The sequence below is a fragment of the Neopelma chrysocephalum genome, unplaced genomic scaffold, assembly GCF_003984885.1.
Source record: "Neopelma chrysocephalum unplaced genomic scaffold, ASM398488v2 Primary Assembly neopelma1_96234, whole genome shotgun sequence".
Classification (NCBI taxonomy): Eukaryota; Metazoa; Chordata; class Aves; order Passeriformes; family Pipridae; genus Neopelma; species Neopelma chrysocephalum.
In genome coordinates this window covers 239,809-259,847 of record NW_020924883.1, presented here as the reverse complement: position 1 = coordinate 259,847, position 20,039 = coordinate 239,809, and the positions used below count along the sequence as shown (strand labels likewise).

Genomic DNA, 20,039 nt, shown 5'->3' with positions numbered 1-20,039 from the left:
ACACTTAACCTAAAATGTAGGCCTCACTGAGGTCTGGGTTTAAAAAAAAATCAGTGTTTCTTCCTTAAATTCCTATTGCAGCTCCCATTAAATGCAGTGAAAGATTCCAATGCATCCAGTGAAAGCTGAATTGAATCTTCCAGCACTATGAAAAATGGTACAGCAGGAGACACCCATGTATGTCTGAATTAATGACACTTTTTTGTTTTGTTTTTATTGTTGTGATTGCAAATAGCTACTTGAAGTGGAATATTGTGAGCCTGTGGTAGAATTAACAGTCCCTCGATGTGCTGTAATACTTTTGAAATACTCACTAATTGTTAATTATGATGATGTAGATGCTTTATTGAGACCCCTGGTGGCCTAGTGGTTAGGATGCGGCACTCTCACCACAGCGACCCGGGTTCGATTCTCGGTCCCCCAGGCAGATGGACCCCGTTAGCCCTGTGAGGCCATCCATCTATGAGAAGGTCGCTCTAAACAAAACCTACGTCCTGAGGACCTCACTGCCATTGTCCAAGCTTGCTTGGCCCCGGCAGGTGAACCTTAGGATTAAAGGGTGGGCTCAGTTCAGCGCAGGCTGTGTCTCACCTAAAAAAAATACATTGCGCAGGCTGGAAAGGTAAAAGACCTTTCCCCAAATCTTCGTTCGCGAAGACTGGCCATACATACAGATGCTTTATTTCTTACTAGGGTTGAATGCTGCATAATGCAATAATTTTAGGGATTTTTTTTTTGGTCTTGTTTACTTACTTACTTCCTTTTTCTTTTAGTGTATCTTTAGATCCTGTGAAAGAGAATTTTTTTGTTTTCATATTAAACTGTTATGTGAATTGGTGTTGCTGCAGTTGTCTTATCGAAGTCAATGGGATTACATGTGGTTGTGGAGACTGCTTATATAAATAAAGGATGCTGGGAAACCTTACTTTTACACAAAAAAGTATAAACTTTTGTACAACTCTAGCATTAACCAAATAAGATAGGTGAATGTGTCAGTAACGTGTGCACAAGTTGCGTGCTTCTCTGTATTTGGTTCAGCATGTTGTCCAGAGTGGAAGATATCAGACTTTGCTAGAGTTCAAAGTTGAAGAAGTATAATCTAGGTTCATCGTGTTGGAGTTAGTGCATACATACGCCACACAGATGAACATAACTCAGATAGTCCCATGAGTCACTTCTTTATTACTTTGGTAAATTATATTGGTGATAGAGAAGGAAATTGCTTAAATCAAGTCTCATGAGAAAGAGTTAAAGAAAACCTTGTATTTACTATGACCAATAAGAGCTGAGTTCGGGTTTGTAAGACAAAGTACGGCATGAAAAGGTTTATTGCTGGCAATATACATATTCACTGGAAACAGTGTGACCAGTTCAGGTCACCACATTAGTAATTTTGAATCTTACAAATTCTCTTGCTGTTAATGTGCTTACTAGTTTTATATTGATGTTTAAATAACTGGATAGAGATTTAACAGTATTTCTAACTTTGTTAAAAAATAAAACCTATTTTTTAATTACCATTTATACTGTTTGCATGAATGAAATAGTTTTGTCAGAACTTTGTCAACCCTCATTTTTATGCTTTATTATAATTACATATCAGAGAGTACAGGTGAAGAAACATTACAAAGAAACATTAATCCTTAGACTCTGGAGTAGTTGATTATGTACGGAATATGGCAGTTCTGTTTGCTACTTAAATAAACATTCATGATACTGTATGAATATCCATCCTCATTGTCTCGTCAGTTTACATGTTTCAGAGATATAACATGAAATAGGATTGGAAGCCAATAAAATAGTGACAAAGCTCATTTTGGATGATGCAATATGTCATTTAGATGTTTTAAATTACAGAGTAGTGAGTTAGGAACAGGAAAAAGGATTTCAGAAAGCAGTGGCAATTTGTTTGGCCCCCTCAAAATGTTAAATGTATTTGTTTCCTTTTCAATGGCTTCATTTGTGGAGGCTGTGTACTGAAAAAAATATTACTATACTGGAACAGGCTCCCCAGAGAAGTGGTCACAATACCAAACCTGACAGAGTTCAAGAAGCGTTTAGATAATGTTCTCAGGCACATGGCGTGATGCTTGGTGGTTGTCCTGTGCAGAGCTAAGAGCTGGACTCAATGATCCTTGTGGATCCCTTCCAACTCAGCATATTCTGTGGTATTGTCTAACAGCTCCTTTGCAGGTAAAAGAATATGGTTTTTGTGGCTTGAACTTGCAAATGCATGATTACTGCATTGAAGTCAGTCGAAATACTGCAGAGGTTAATTTTGTTTGTTCAGCATAATATAAATACACTTTGTTGCACTCCTTTTTCCTTGCAGAAATAAGGTGATGACTCATCAGGCTTGAACTACCAATTTGCATTATGCTGTTCTCTGTACTGAAAAGAAAGTATAGAAAAGATTAATGGGAATGAAGTCACTAATTGATTTCCTTTTGAGAATTTCCACAAAAAATGTAATGTTGCCCTGGAACTGCAAACCCTCGATCACAGGTTGCTGAGCAACCTTGCATTACTTTATTTGCTAGGGACATGAACTTGCCAATTGCTGCAATGCCACATTAGGCAAAGCTCGCAGTGAGACTGGGGTTGCAGTTATTAATGCCCATCATTGTACTTGAGTGGTAACATTTCATGTGAGAGATGTGGCAAGGGGTTCCTTCACCATCTCCCTCCAAATGTTTTAGGTTCATATATCTCTTGGAAAACGAAACCTGCAATTCATAAAACCCTGCCCCCTACCACTCCCTACGCAATAATTAAGGACCTTGTGTTCATTAATTTTTAGCTACTTTTTAAAGTATTGTTCTAATAATCATAACATGTTTATCAGTCGTAGAGAAAAGGTGGATGAAACCCTTATGGACCTTGAAAGAAAGTTTCAAGTATTATAGTGAGATTTTTTTTCCAATTTAATGTTTGAACAATCAACACATATCTTCAACTTCTCACATTTTATTCATTCTTAGCATCACTGAGGGCATATTTGTATGCCCTCATCTCCAGGGAAGGGGTACCACATAGCAAATGTTCAGAGGGTGCTAATGCGCAGCACACCTCAGGTTCAAGGAGGGCTGCCAGCTCTTTGTCCTCCCCTAAAGACTGATGCATGTTCTTCTTGGAGCTCCAACAGGGAAGGGTAGGGGCCAAGCTCAGGCCCTGCTTCCATCATAATTTTTGGAAGGAATATGTATTTACTGTAGTCTGCTGTTACCTGTGAGGTGTAAGGAACACTTCTCTTCACTGCTTGTCTATGTAGGACTCAAAACATCATTTTCACCTGAACTTTATTCAGACAGCTTTTCCTTGGCTTTATTTACCTGACGGGTGTCTTGGGATTTATGTTTTTATGATTTGGCTTCAGTATTCTTCTTTTTTTTCCTGCACTTTTTGAAGTAGCATTGTTTTTAGTGAAATATGATCAAAATGTATTTTTATTTAAAGAAAATAAGTTAACCTCTCCCACTTTTCAGAACTCAATAAGGCAGAAAGTAATTTCAACAACAACAGGATTTATACAAATATATAATATAAAAAAGGTTTCACAATCCTCTTTGGAAGGATTTTTCATCCTATATAGCAGGAAATTTACTAAAGTTTAATAAATTTATTAAATTAATAAATCAGTGTAATTTAGCATGTATTAGAATAAAGTTATGATACAGTTCAAATGTATATATTTTAATATCTAAATTAATCTTACCTCCTGGTTTGTACTAGAACTTAGTTGTGGCTTAGCTGAACTTGACAAAACTTTTGGTGTTTTTTTTTTAATGATGTAAAACACTTTATGTTGTTATTTGCTATTTCGTTGTTAGGTTTTTTTCGCTTTATTTGTCCAAGTAATTCCACATGTTAAATAAGTTTACTGACAGAGCACTAAAGTACTGTAATGTCAAAAAGCAGAATTTCATTTGACAATATTTGTTTTAAAATATATCTCTACAAAGTAACCTTGATGCAGAAGGATGTAGGAAGCTTTTACCAATTTACCTCAACTTTTTGAAAGTTATAGGTCAATTAGGAGTTTCAGAGGAAACTTAACTGGTTTTATATTGCTAAATATATTTTATAATATATTTTGAATAGAATATTTATCTATTTAGAGAAGTAAAATTTTGATATTGAAAAATATTTTAGAATAAATCTAACTAGGAATTTAGAATTTTAAATTTAAATTTAGATTTTAATTTTAATTATAATTTAGAATTGAGACTATAAATATGTTTAGATTATACTCTGGAATGCAGAAGAAAGCCTTGAAAAGAAAAACTGTGAGAAAAACTATTTTTATAGAGGTAATCCAAAATGAAATATAACAACTCATGTTAAGTGTTTCCACTGCAAATTGAATTTTTTTTTTTGACGTTCTTTTTAAGCTGCATTTTTACTTAGTTTAGCTACAGTAGTATTTTCTGAGAATTTTAAAGCTTCCTAACATATAGATAAAAATTCGAATTCATATTAAAATTTTCAAAGTGACTGTGAAAAAAACTTTTATATTGAATTAGAATGATATCAAGAACTATAATCAATCTCAGAATATACTGACAAAGGCACATGAAAATTTAAAGGTTGAAGTTTATTTTTCAGTTGAAAGAGTTATTGTGCTACTTTATTTTAAAAGCAAAATACAGCAGCATGTAAGCAACAGCAGTGACATTATCTGAAAGAATATAATGCAGAGCTACTTTATTTTAATGGCTGTTATTAATTTTTGACATTAGCTGTTTAAAAAACCAAACTATACTTTTATAGCTCAAAGTAAATGCCCAGACAAAATTTCTCCATGCAAATAGCTGAAGCGTAAATGAAAAATACAAAAGTCTGGAGTGGTATATTTTAATTCAGTGAGGTGATACGCTTTTCTTCCTATTTAGACAGGAGAGGGAATGTCAATGGTTAAGTGATAAAGCGTTAGCATGTTCCTTCAATGTTGAAGACATGCAAACTGATTTGTTTCTGTGAAAATTTTGATGTTTCTGCTGTAATAGCCGTGTATTTTTTAAATTTATTTGCCTATTTTGGAGTTTTGTTTGTTTTTAAGTGTTTGGGTGGTTCAAAAGGGAACCTCATTTTTCCAGCTGAACTATCCTGTCCTCTAGACCTCTAAACTGAGCAAGAACTCTTGATTACAGTATAGGGTTTTTTCTGCCCAGGAAACTCAAAAAATGCTTCAAGAAGGAGAGGTGTTTTTAAGACCAAGCCCAGCTTGTTCAGAGTGTCATTATTCAGGAACAGCAACATCAGTTCCCTTTAAAACAAACCTGAAGCAAAAAGAATGTGGGAGAAGCAAAGATATGAACTGGCAAGTTAGGCTGTTCCTACCTCGAGCACATACAGAGATGTCTTCACAGTTTGGGCTGTTAAATTTTTGTTAGTTAATTCAGCTTAAAATAGCGGTGAAAACTGGGTTACTTGGGCATTTAAGCGTAGCTGGAATTCAAGCTTACAGTGTAGTCTGGGTTGTGTCTGCAGTGACAATGTGTGTTCACACCCACAGCATCTTCTTTCTGCTGTTGGTTTGAATTGTTTTACTTAAATAATTTTGGGCACTGTATCCCATCTGGTAGATCCTCTAACATACAGATTCAGACACTCTCTAATACAGAGTCTAAACATCATTATTTCATCTTTTAGACTATTAATCAGAGCAGTATTATCTTGCCACTGCAGTTCAAGATGACCATAGTTTTCAGTAGGTGGTTTCAGTGCTTTTTTTTAATGTTATCTTTTTTTTTTTAATGCCTGTAGTAATCTAGGCAACAGTTTTAACTCATACAGGGTAGTGTAGGATATCAGCCCAACAGGTGGGTAACAGACAGCCCAAATATTTGGATAGAGGCCTTGTCTTAGAAGTTGGAATTTTAGATTTCAGGCTGAAAAAAGTCTGGAGGGCCTGTGCTTATCTCCTCTAAATATTCATAAATCAATTTTTGTGAGAGCCACAAATTGTCTAAAACTGAAAGAGGTTCAATCTTTCACTTCAATGAACATCTGTGGGCAAACCTTCCTATTACTTCTTAAGAATGACATACAGTAGGTGGAATTCCCCATTATTGTGAAAAAAACCCAAACAACAAAACCATAAAAAAGCTTTCAATCTGAGGTTTTATTTGGGAGAGAAAGAGCCCCCATCTCAGTCTGCAGCTCAGATGGCGGAGCAGCTCTGTGGCTGTCCTTATGGTGGTTGCTCTTCCAGCCTCAGTGTGCTAGATCTGTTGGCGGTGAACCAACAGTAGGGTTTTGGACAAGAAAGCTGAAGGTTGGGAAAGTGTTGTCACTGTGAAAAAAACCCACCCCAGCTCCTACAAAAACTCCAATACACAGTTTTGCTTCTTACAATGCAAATCAAGTTTAGGTTCCACGTCTTGAATGAACATGCCCTTTACAGATATGAGTGCTTTAATTTGAGTAGGTCAGTGAACATCTAATATCCTCTGCAGGGTTTCCTTGCCCATAAATGCTGAGATGAGAACCCTGGATTTAGGAGTCTTAGTACTTAAGTCTGGAGGGACACAAGAAGGAAAGGGGTGGCAGTTTTCTGTAGTATCAGTGTGAACCTTTCTATACCTATGGATAACAAGGGGCTCACTTTGTGAGATTTCCCATTTAAATTCTAAGTGCACCTTGCATTTGGTCCTGTTAAACCTTATGAGATTCCCATAGGCCTAATTTTCGAGCTTGTTCTGGTCCCTCTGGATGGCATCCCGTCCCTCATGAGTCAACTGCAACTTGATGTCATCCAGGCTGTTCCGTGATTCTATGAACATGTTAAAAATGTTGTCACATTATGCAGAATACACCAGAAATGATAATTCAGAGAAAAATGAAAATGCTTCAATCTGAAGAAATTTAAAAGTTTGAAATAGAGTTGAAGTGATTTTGTTAAAATGAGATGATAGTAGTAAACCTGATAAACTTTCTTCATGTCTCTGTTTTTGATATTTTCTTCTGTCAGGAACTGTAGCAGTTTGGAAATTTTTGCAAGACAGGAAGGATCATATCTTCAACCCCATGTGAAATACATTGATCCGCCAATTTATAATGTTTTATGTTCCAGGTCTGCACAGGTAGTTTCTGTGCTTCTTGGGCTCTTCTAGTGCTTTACAGAGTTCAGAACCAAATTTGGAGCTGATCTGTCTTCCTTTCCAAAATCCATTTAGAACCGAAGTCATTAAAGACTGGAGAAACAGAGACCCAATTCACTGAATCAGCAACACATTGTTTTCCATTCAGCCCACTGGGAGAAGAGCACTTTGCAGCTAGATGTTTAGATCATGTGTCTCTTAAAAAAAAAAAAGCTAAGAAGCATCTCTTAGGTTCCTTCACAGTAGCTGGAGCAACTTTCCTACTCATGTTCAGCTACACAGAAGTTTCAGCTGTATTTTCAGAGCTTAGTCACATATGTCAGTTTGGTGATAACATAAATAAATACATTTGAAATATATTTAATAGTTAGCTTTAGCATTTGTGTTTCCCTGGAGAGTTCATGAGGACACAATGCAGATGTAGATGAGTAATTCAGCACTTATGTAGTGATGTATGGCCAGTCTTCGCAAACGAAGATTTTGGGAAAGGTCTTTTACCTTTCCAGCCTGTGCAATGGATTTTTTTTTAGGTGAGACACAGCCTGTGCTGAACTGAGCCCACCCTTTAATCCTAAGGTTCACCTGCCGGGGCCAAGCAAGCTTGGACAATGGCAGTGAGGTCCTCAGGACGTAGGTTTTGTTTAGAGCGACCTTCTCATAGATGGATGGCCTCACAGGGCTAACGAGCTCCATCTGCCCGGGGGACTGGGAATTGAACCTGGGTCGCAGCGGTGAGAGTGCCGCATCCTAACCACTCGGCCACCAGGGGTCCCAACTTATGTAGTAAATTATCTTAGTATTACCTTAGACTATAAAAGAATATATGGGAGAAATGTTTTTCAAGAATAAGCTCAGAAAGTTTGGCTCTTGTTTTATATATCTTTAAAATTCAAACATTTTCTCAACTTTAAATAGAAAATAAGACATGATAGATATAAAATTAATGTGAATATGTGGATGCTTTGGTTTTCTGGGATGCCACTTTGATATTGTAGGATTGTTACTTCCAGAAATTATTTCATCCTTGAATAAATACAGTATAGTGCAACTAAAACGTATATATAGATCTCTTTAAAATGTTCAGTTATGAATATTACTTCTAAAGAGACTGATTCTCACCTGCCCCTGCTGTCCATTCTTCTTACTTTTGGCCAGGCAATATTTCCCTGTTTCTTTTTAAAGACTGGATCTGTTCTGCAGATTAAAAAGGAGGTTAAAAAGATTTCCCAAAGATGGAAGTGTTAAATTGCCATCAGTTTCTAGTAGTATTAGAGTAGTTAGCTCAGGATTCTGGTGTTTCTGTCTTTACATTGCTTTTCTCTGAGAGTGCCTCTAGGACCTGGGAGTTAAAAGTATAAAAAACAATTTAACAAGAACATACATAATGATAAGTTTTATTGTGCTGTAGTTCCATGGTTTAACTCTTCCCCTAGTGGTCCAAGGATTTGGAAGGTCTAAGTAAATTCCCACTAAGGGAAAAGAAGGCAACAAAATTTTTAATAATGCTGGTGTAACTTTGCTGTGAGAGGCACAGTGAACATGAATTAAATTAGATTTTAAAAAATTGGGATCCTTTTAATTCCTTGACAGTTATGACCTAAAGCTGTAGATCTCACAATTTTAAATAATCACTGCTAGTATTAATAATTGTTATTATCTAAAACTCTGGTGCTTGGAAGACATGGCGTTGCAATTACCACATGAAATTCCAAGGGCTTAATTGTGTCTCCTCAGCTCAAGATCTCAGAGGGAGTACAGCTGTCAAGGATTACAAAGCCTCATGCTGTCCTACTTGGGCTGGAAGGTAGAACACACAGATCCCTGCAGTCTCTATTGTAGTAGAAGCTAAACTGTAGGACCTCCAGAAGTCCAATTAGATCATCTCCTAAACTTGCTGTTTTGGATGCCCTCAGAGTGGTCAGCTAGGGCTAGCCTTCGGTAAATAACTAGAAAAATAAAATCCTCAAACTAATGCGAGGACTGGGTGATACTGAGACCTTTGTAACACAAAACAGGATGGATGCTTATTTTCCCTGTAATATGACCTTTCTATTTATGCATTCTGTGAAGTGGTAAAATACAGTTACCTGTCTGAGCTGCATCCTTTCACTAATATGTATGCTTGTGTAGATACACACTGACAAAGTAGTGGCTTTCTAATTTACTCTCAAGATGGCAAGATCTATAAAAGTTCAGTAACCTTTATAGAACAGCCTGTTATGGTGAATGTGTGCTTCACAGGTTTCTGAGGACTTAAGAAGCAAGAATAGCATTACTTCCCAGCAGTTAGCACTTCAACCCTGTTTGAAGCTACTGATCAGTCCAGGAAACATCCAGGAGATAACTGATTACAACCCTCTGTCTCAGAGTAGCATGCTATCACCTGCACTAGTGCTAAGCCTGGTACCAAACTTCAGTGGTTGATATAAATGCTAGTAATTCAAAAAGAGTGCAGCAGTAACCTGGTGATACAGAACTGTGCTACAGGCTGTTAAAATCAGAAAAAAACTTCAGTTACTGTACTGAAAATGAGTGACATAGAACAGAATAGAATCAAATAGAACAGGATAGGATAGAATAGAATTGGAAGGGATCTACAGTGGTCATCTAGTTGACTGATTTGAGGGTTGACCAATATTTACATCACGTTATTAAGGGCATCGTCCAAATGTCTCTTAAATCCTGATGGTCATGGGGCATTGATGACCTCCCCAGAAAGCCTGTTTCACTGTTTGACAATCCTTCTGGTAAAGTAACGGTTCCTAAACTCCAGTGTGAACCTCGCCTGATGGCACTCTGAACCATTCCCACGCATCCTATCCCCGGATCCCAGGGCAAGAGGTCAGCACCTCCGGCTCCTTGTTCCCTCTTCAGGAAGCTGTAGAAAGCAATGAGGTTGCCCCTCAGCCTCCTGTTCTCCAAACCAGACAAATTCAGTGTGTTTAGGTCCACTTAGCAAGCCATGCCTTCCAGGCCATTCACCAGCTTTGTTGACTTCCTCTGGACACATTTAAGGACCTTCACATCCTTAAATTGTGGGCCCCAGAACTGCAGACAGTACTCCAAATGAGGCTCACCAAAGCTGAATACAGTGAGATAACCACCTCCTTTGTCTGGCTGGTTATGCTGTGTTTGACGCATCCCAGGATGCAGTTTGGCCTCACGGCTGCCTGGATACATGGCTGAGTCACATTGAGCTTAATGTCAGCCAGCACCCCCAGATCCCTCTCTGCAGCTCTGCTCTCCAGCCACTCCTCTCCCATTTTACACTTGTACCTGGCATTACTTCATCCTCAATGCAGAATCCAGCATTTCAACTTTTTAAATTTCATTCCATTAATCATAGCCTAATGCTCTGATTAGTCCAGATCCCTCTGCAGGGCCTCTGGTCCCTCAAGACAGTCAACAGTATCTCCCAGTTTGGTATAATCAGCAAACCTAAATTCTATATCCAGATTGTTGATAAATATATTGAACAGAACTACTCCTAGGATTGAGCCCTGAGGAACAGCTGGGGTGACCGGTCACCAGCCAAACATAGCCCTGTTCAGTACAGCTGGGCTCATCCATGCTACAGAGTTGTACCACTTCAGCTGGAATTGCCTTTCAAAGAGAAGGCAGCATGAAAATTATTCTAGTGCTAATATATTTTAATTAGGCTTAGATAAACCAATTCCTTTTTAGTTTATGATAAACTGACTTGTTTTAACTGAATGTTTTGTTTATTTGACTTAAACTAAATGTAAGTCACTCCTCCTGAAATGAAGATATTGAGGGACCAACTGCACATATTTGGTTAATATCCTAGACCCTGTTGCACTTTTCCCCATTAGGCAAATTGATTTAAATTGTTGAGATTTTCTGTCAATGTTTCTTAATAGTATACTTTGATATTGTCTCAAGATTTTTGTTTTCTAATATTCTAAAAGTATATCCTTGGAATTTGTCACTAACTTATTTCGAGTTCTCTTTGAGTCTTTACTCTTGAACTTTCAAGTTTCCTACATCTGTGTTCTTATAGATGCAAATTCAGAATACTGTGGGATTTTTAAGATTAAAGTTTCCAAGTGTTGCTCCATCCTCTCTGGTGATTCCATTCATCTCTATTTACAAAACCAAGCCTGTTTCCTGAGGTCACTTTGAGAGTTTCAACTTGATATGACAATAAGCTCGATTGTCCCTTTTTTTCCTCATGATTGAGGAACTTGAAACTAAATTATTAAGTGTCTTACAAGATTTGCAGTGCAATAGCAGGTCAAATTCCAAATGATTTGGAAAGACATTCTCCCAAAGATGGTGAGACTGAATGTTTGTTTTTAGGTGAGTGAAGCTGAAGTTTCAAATTATGAATGTTTAGATAGTGATGACTCGGAAAGGAAAATTTCTTTTTCAAATTGTGAAGGCCATCTTAGTTTAATAATTAGGTTACTGCTGTGTACTGAAGGGATGAATGAAAACCATTTTTATTGTACCATTGTGAAATTGTGAAATTTGCTATTTTGCATTATTTGATTTTGTACCTCAAGCGAGTTATTATCATTTCCATCTTTCTTTCTTTTACTTCTTTTTTGCTTGCATTTGGTAGAAAGATATTCTTGTTGGATAGTCTGATGCTGTGAATATCCTTTTAATAATTTAATTATATAAATAACCAAATCTAGTCTGTCTTACAGTACATTTCCTTAAGCAAACTAGCTGAAATGCTTTTTAATAACCCTATAGCCATTTGATGATTGAAATATTTGGCATTTGAAGACAGTTTGGATATGGATTGATATAGAATTACTTAAAGTACTGCATATAAATTAAACATTAAAAAGGTAGATGCAGCCAGACTAAGCAGCTCAGTTATAATCTTTGGTTATGCAGTTACTGCCTGAAGGATACTCCATCTATTTCATATCGTATGTCTTTCTTTTGAAAGATGATCAGTGGGTTCAAGTAACATTTCAGCACACAGGAAATTGCATAATTTATAGACTTTAAGAAATGAAAAACAGAAAACCAGTTTTCATAAATTAAGTCTCCTTATCCTTTTTTCTTCCCTGCTCTTACAGATTGGAACACTGAAGGATTACTACCACTTCTACCATAGTAAAACAATTAAAAGGTCAGTTCTCTCAAGTAGAGGTACCCACAGCTTCATTTCAATGGAACCAAAGGTAAGAAACTCCACACGTGTCTGAGGAAAAAGCCTTTGCATTTTTTATATGAAATATTATACCAGAGGGCATTCATCTGAATGGCATACAGCATTACAAGAATTGACACACTATCTGTTTTCTAAGGTTCTGCTTCTCATCAAAACAAAGTGAAGACAATACCATGCTATTAAGTATGTGCTGTTCTTGGAACATGAGGTCCAACATTATTCCTGGATGAGTACAGGAATTTTGTTAATGCACTAATCACTGTGCTGTGCCTCTCTGCAAAACCACATGCATAACATTTATGTCTACAGATCCCCTTCTGTAAAACAACCAGCTTTCAAAATGAAAATGAGCAATGTGGGATGGTACAATGTTCAGAGGAAAGTTTCTCTTGCTTTTTTCTGGTCTTTTTTCTAGACTTGGTTTATGAGGGATTAAGAAGAATACTTTATTCTGTGGCCCTTTTGGTAGTTCCTGCTGTTCTTAATTTTGAGATCTGTTTGAAAAATAGTGCCTTTTCTTTGTAGTATACACTATAATAGGTAACTGTCAACATAATTTAATTACTGATTTATACTTAAGTATTATATCCTCTTGTATCTTTACTCAGGACACACTTTGGTTTTGATCTTTTAATTTCAATGATTAATAGCTTCGTCACTGACTGTAGAATTGGATTTCCTCCTGTTTTCTTTCAGAAAGGAAGTTTGGTGAAGCTCTGATTAGCTTTTTTTATGCTGTTCATGCAATGCAGTTTTGCCAACAACCCCACAAGCCAGTAGTGTGGTCATAACAGAGTCAAGCTTTTTTAAAGTTAATGGATGATGACTGTTGTCTGTGAAGGATTTGTCAGGTTTTACTTGACAAATAATTTAGGAGAAGTAAAAGTTACCAGTAAAGAGTTTGAACACTCTACAAGTTGAGCATCATATAGGAATATTTCTGCAGTCTGGAAAGCTGTATTTAGAGCTGAAGTTCCTCTTGAGGATGAGGATGGGACAAGACTAGGAAAGTGCACACAAAGCTATGTTCACTTCTGTGTTACGGCTGAACTGCTTAACCCTTAAGAGCACCAGTAGCTCTGCTGAGCAGTGTATATTGGGGATTAGTTAGAAAATGATCAGGGCCCAAATCTCTGTTCCCATCAGTACTGACGCCCACCATTCAAAACAAGCACTGCACACAGACTAGGTGAAAATGTGAAAGGAAGGGAAAGTGTTCACGTCTCTGTCAGTCCATGCTCTTTCTGTGTACACAGAGTGGGAGAGATTTACACACAAATGCGCAAGTTCACCATAAACTTTGGTGTTAAACCCAGCTTCCAGATACCCCTTCTGCACCACTGGCAGAGCCAAGACTACTTTGGCAAGAATAGTAAGAGACTCTAAGACACAGCAGAAAATCAGAGTTATCGTTTCTTTTCCAGTGCCTTCCATATTATGCCATTTAGGCTTGTCCCCAATATGTGCTGCTGCTGGTATGGAACTTCTGAATTTCTGAATCATTGTTACATATCACTTCAATATTGAGAAGCTCTGGTGAGGGTTATGTTAATGATTCTGTACCCAAAGAGAAACCAACAGTCTAATACCTAGGTCTGGCAAAAAGTGTTTGTGCTTCACTTTATGACTGGATTACTGAACCTGAGCTTGAGAACTCTTGTGTGGCTGCAGACATGTCAATATATGGACATGCATTTGTAACATGAAGACCACTTTGTCCTCAGCATGTATAACATTTAATGATTATTAAAGCAGACTGGCAATTAATTGTATGGTCCTTTTAAAACAAAAAAGCTGGTCCTTTTAAAACAAAAGGTTTAATATTAAATAAGGCACATTGCATTGCTGTGAGAATTTGAAAGGACCATCACTACTATGAGTATGATGGTATCTTATGCCAATATTTGCAGCAGATTAGATGACATGTATTTGTGAACAAAGAAACACTGAACTTTGTTTATTTTCCAGATAATTTTGTGGTAGCTTACTTAATGCTTAAAATCATATCTCTGTAGCATGCACTTAGCTTGTTCTGTGCTTGCTTCAGACCTGGATCACTAATTGGCTTCTTTACAAAATTTTAAAGGATGGAATTCTTATTGAATGGCAATTTATTATGTAAATAGCTGGCATATAATGGAAGAACCATTATGAAATTTGGTACTTCTGAGCAATTGACATGGATAGTGTTTGATTTCATTGTGTGAATGCACAATGAAAGATGTAGAAGTAATAGAAAATCTTGCTATTGTGGATTTCAATTAATGAATTGCTTTGAAGATCTTTTTTCTGGAAAAGCCTCTTGACACTATTATAAAAACTATGAATAGATCCAACAGAACAAAATAACTGGACATGGCACTTAGTACTGTAGTCTAGTTGACAAGGTGGTGATTGGTCAAAGGTTGGGCATGGTGATATTGGAGGTATTTACCATCCTTTATGATTCTGTGATAAACTGAAGACATGTGAATTACACATTTTGACAATTTCCTCAGCATTAACCTGTATTAAGCGCATACCATCTGTATTTAGATGAAAAGATAAAGGATATGCAGTATAACACAATTTTGTCCATTATCTCCATTATCATCCACATCCTTGCCTAGAAATGCTACAAGTTTTCATCTAGAGATGTAAAGAATTAAGTTGTTTTAGGAAGAAATGCCCAAGTGAGGTTTTAATTTCCTTAACATAGATTGTAATGTAGAAAATTTGAAACATTGCTTTAGCTACATCATCTTTTCTAGGCCAGTGTATAGTTATGTGATGTTTCCTATGTGTTGATAGGGAAACAGAAGTGAAAGAAGTCTGTGGATTCGAAGGAGAGATCAGTACTATGCATCAAAGCTAATAATGGAATGAAATCTATTACAGAGGTTTCTGGTCTCTCCAGCTCATGTGCTGTTTGTGGTTGGCCTTCGGCAGGGATCAATGAAAGCACCATACCATGAATTGAGAGCCTTTTTTAGCTCCATATGGTTTGCTTTGCAAGGTTATTTTGGTGATGCTACAATGCATGAAACAATGGGAGCAGGAGCGAAAAGGAAGTGGGAAGAATCAGTCCATAGCTGAAAGGTATCATGAAGCTCTAATTCAGCTATTAATTAGTTGCGTGTATTGCTGGTAGGACCTGTATTGAAAGCAGATTATTACGGCACTTCCAGGGGTGGGAATAAGGAGCTGAGGTGTACATCTGGGTTTGCTGCTGTGGTGAAATGAAGAGTCACAAAGTTAGAAACATTGCAAACAAAGATTGAAAACACAGTCTGAAAGTCAGACTTTACATAAATAGAAAGCATAAGGAAAATCAAGTGGAGCTTTTCTGTTAATGAAGAGTTTGCAATTCCGATGAAATATGAGTTGAAGTGCCTAGGCATGACAATAGTACATGGAATTTAAATGGACAGCATATCTGAGAAAGCTGTCTTTTTATACTGAACTGTTACATAAGATGAGTTTTAGTGATAAGCTGCGATAATGAATTTGTGACTCATATGGTAAAAAATATCCCACAGAATTAAGTATTAATCCTAGAAGACGACAATTCTTAAGGTAGTAAAAGGCAACTTTAACAGGGATAATATATTCAAACAGATATATTAAAGTTTGTTCCATTTTGCTTATGAGATCCCCAATGTTTCACATCTCAGTGGAGATCTGAAAAAGACATGTGGACCATAGTGATGCTCAGAAATGTAGAATTAATAATTTGTGTTCCTGTAAAGTGTCACATTTATCAATTTTGCAGCATTAGTGTTTGTTTATCAATCTCTACTAAGATGGCAGCTCATAGTTTTTTCATTGTAATTAATTTCAGGTAGGTTTATTTGAGGTTTGAACTATTGATGGGTCAGGTTCATTCATCTTTGAGAAACAGAAAGATTTCAACTAAAATAAGAGGTAAAGCTACCTAATTTCAGGAAGATACTCTCTTGGAGCATGATTTTGCAGAAGTGTCGTACCTTTGTCAACTCTTCTCCAGGATCAGAATACCTGGGAAAACAATACTCCAGGCATTTACATGTTGTCCAGCCTGAATTCACCACACACAGAGCGGATCAGAACGATGTGGTGATAAAAAAATGTTAGAATGGGGAAGGAAAGGGAGGAAGTCTTAACCTTTGCGATAACAAGCTGAACAGAACTCTTGATAGCAGCATGTAAAATGTTGGCAAGCATATCTTTGATTACACCAAATGATCTGAGCTGTCTTCAGGGGATAGGAAAGTAATGGCAGAATCCTGTCCTTATTACTGGTAAGACAGTTGTGTTCTTGAGAGGGTAGAGGGGAGCAGAATTAAAGCAGCCACAAGTAACCTAGGGCTTCTAAAAGCCAGCACCATGGACTTGAAGCTTAGAGAAATTCAGATGAGAATGTTGTTATTTGTAAGATTGTGTTTCATATTGGCAATGATATGTGTTTAGTTGTTAAAGCTCAGTGAACAAGAACATTTTATTAGCCAAATAACTCAACAGTTAAACAGTGGGATCAGGTGAGTTACTGCTGTCTGTGTGGGTAGCCCTAACATATACAAGCACACAGGGGACCAAGGGTCAGTACAATGCTACTTGGTTGCAAAATAACAGGAACTGTCATGCTGTTTTCATGTTCAGAGTTTGACTGGAGGTTTAAGTTAGTTATTAAATAATGCAGTATTTACATCAACCTGCACCTCAGGAAGTCCTCCATCATCCCCACATCACCATCGGCCAATCAGAGCTCAAATCAGTCCAACAGTTTAATTACCTAGGCAGCCTCATCTCCTTGGATGGTAAGATTGACAGGGAGATAGACAACAGGTTAGCAAAGGCATATAGAGCTTTCAGAAAACTCCATAAAAGAGTATGGCTTAATAAACACTTGAAGAAAAGTACCAAGATCAGTGTTTACAGAGCCATAGTGCTGTCTACTCTTTTATATGGTTTCAAATCATGGGTCATCTACCGCCACCACCTGCGACTCCTAGAACGCTTCCATCAACGCTGCCTCCGTACAATCCTAAACATCTACTGGTCAGATTATGTGACCAATACATCTGTTCTTGAGCAGGCAGCAATCACAAGTATTGAGGCCATGCTACTGAGGATGAAGGACCACCGTCTCCCTAAGATCTTGTTTTATGTTGAACTTGCCACCGGCTGCCGCAAGAGAGGAGCCCCGAAGAAAAGATGCAAGGACTCCCTGAAGCAACAACTCAGCCTCAGGCATATTGATCACCATAACTGGTCTACTCTGGCCTCCAATCGGGAGGCCTGGAGACACACCATCTATAACGCTGCTGATGCTTTTGAGAAAGCACGCAGGATCACCCTTGAGGAGAAAAGACAACGCAGAAAGAATCGAACCTTGCAGAATATACCATCTAAGGAGCCTTTCTGCTGTGCCTTTTGCAACCGGACTTGCCTTTCTCGTATTGGCCTTTTTAGCCACCAACGCGCTTACAAGAAACATGGGTAGAGCCCTTCCCAAATCTTCATTCGCGAAGCCTAGCCATGATGATGATGATTTACTACTGTGGACCCTTTATTTAATTGCCTCAAAAACCTTTACTTGACCAACCCTTCCATCTTTAACTTAGTAAAAATCAGGGATAAGATTTGCTATTTCCAAGGAGCCTGTTATTGGCTGAGTTAGAACATGAACTGAATTGCAATGAATGAGAGGGGATAGCAACATCTCCCTATGTCACCTGCCTCTGATGTATTAATTTCATCTAAATGTGAGCAGATAGTCCTACAACTTAGGTTTTTTTTCCATGGCTTTTTGAAATATGAAGTTTCTGTTCACTGACAAAGAACTCTGGTAGATCCTGCAGTAATTAGACATTAACAAAGCTTTTATTCTTCAGAAATTAACCTGTCTCATTAGTGTGACAATTAACTTTTCTACCTATTGTAGATAAATGAAGAGAAATTACTGTTATGTGACAAAATTTGGTGACTGAAGAACTCTTATTTCCTCTTACAGAAGCACTGGATTTGACCAACACAGAAAAAAGGGAAGGCTGCATATATTCATGTGATATTGGCTTTTCATCTTTAAGTTACAGTTCACCCAAGGTTCAGGCTTAAACTGGCTTCGTATCCACCACACAACTGTTCCATGTACAGAAAAGGAACACCAAATTTTAGATTGCTGTCCTTCAGAATGATTAGAAGATTCACCCTTCTTTCTCAAGTGTTTCGGGTATTGGGTTGGTGCAGAACCCACCTGGAATACAGCATCCAACTCTAGAGTCCTCAGTGCAGGAAGGGCATAGCCTTGTTGAAGCAAGTCCAGAGAAGGACCACAAAGACTGAGGGCTGGAGTACCTCTTCTGTGAGGAACGACTGAGAGTTGAGTTCTTTGTCCAGGAGAAGAGAAGACTCCAGGGAGACTTTATTGCAACTTTCAGTACTTATAGGGGATCAATAAGAAAAATTGGGACAAACTTTTTAGGTGGGCCTGTAGCTATGGGTCAAGAGGCAATGGTTTTAAACTAAAAGAGGGTTGATTCTGATAAGTTATAAAGAAGAAATTTTTTACAATGAGGGTGGTGAAACCCTGGAACAGGTTGCCCAGAGGTAGTAGGTGACCCACCTAATTTTGTCACATAGCGGTAATTTCTCTTCATTTATCTACAACAGGTAGAAATATTTAATGAAGTTAATTGTCACACTAATGAGACAGGTTAATTTCTGAAGAATAAAAGCTTTGTTAATGTCTAATTCTTTTACTATATTAATGTGATAACTGACTTTGCTGTTAGAACTTAAAGAAACAAAAAATAAAGCTTCCTAGTGGAATTACCTTTTGATATTTTCTATTAAACACAACAAAATGACCAGTAGGAATTCAATGTAATATAATTTTAGAAAAGAGAAATGTTCACTGTTGGGGAATATGGAAGTTTTTCTTGAAATATATTAGTATTTGATTTCCCTTTAATCATGATTATCCCAGTTGTTGGCACCTGCCTCGAAGAGGTTTTGTCCCCTCAATATATCTAACTGCACGTGCATTAAAAAGAAAGATTAGATTAGATTCCAATTTCCCAGTTGCCAAGTCATTTTACAGAGCTCCTTGGCAATGACAATGTCATTGTTAACTTTTGGAAGAGAATTGGAAAATTTTTGAGGTGTTTTAACTGGTTCACTTCATAATTAGTGTAGTGAATGAGGACCAGCCCCCCCTCCAAAAAAACCCCAAAACGTTATTCTGCAGGATTATGGTCTTTAGCTATTTTCGCAGTATTATTTTCTTAAGATGGTAAAGCAATTAGCAGGGAAATTGAAAGACTACAGGATGGCAAGGAGTTGTGTCAGAATTTTGATCAGTTTTTTTTGGGGGGAAAAAACTTTCAGCCTCAGCCTTTTAATGAATTTTTTGCAACATCACAGAAACCTAGTGTCAGACCAGCTGTTAAATATTCCATTCCTGCTCTCAGCAGTCTATAGGGATTGTGGTAGAGCTGCTGTTGTGGTCTCTAGACTTCATGGTCAATGAGGAAGATGTCAGCTGACTCTAAAGTGGCAGGCAAGGAATCAGCCGTCTCTCAGAGAAGTAGCTAAAACTTTCTGAGCCAACAATATTCAAAATTAGGCATTGGCTCCTTTTTGTTTAATGTATTGAAATAATGAGAATAAGGAGGAAAAAAACTCTGTCCATATATTGCTTCATCAGAGGACACGTCAGCATTGCAACCATGGAGTTAAAGTTTGGAGAAATTATTTGGACCGCATGCGCTCCAATATGGTGCAGCACACTCTGAGAGTCTTCAGCTGACAATTGATTTGAGCAG

The 20,039-nt window shown here is 37.5% G+C and overlaps 1 protein-coding gene across 4 annotated transcripts in view; it reads left to right on the top strand.

Annotated features, from left to right (window-relative positions):
* The window catches only part of PCSK5 (proprotein convertase subtilisin/kexin type 5), a 212,224-nt gene that overhangs the window by 12,667 nt on the left and 179,518 nt on the right, over positions 1 to 20,039 (top strand). For 3 of the 4 annotated variants that reach the window (XM_027708433.1, XM_027708432.1, XM_027708435.1), the window contains exon 2: positions 12,161 to 12,265. In XM_027708433.1, coding sequence (XP_027564234.1) covers positions 12,161 to 12,265 — 105 coding nt within the window. The remainder of the gene's footprint in view (positions 1 to 12,160; positions 12,266 to 20,039) is intronic. The other variant, XM_027708436.1, reaches the window with a different exon arrangement.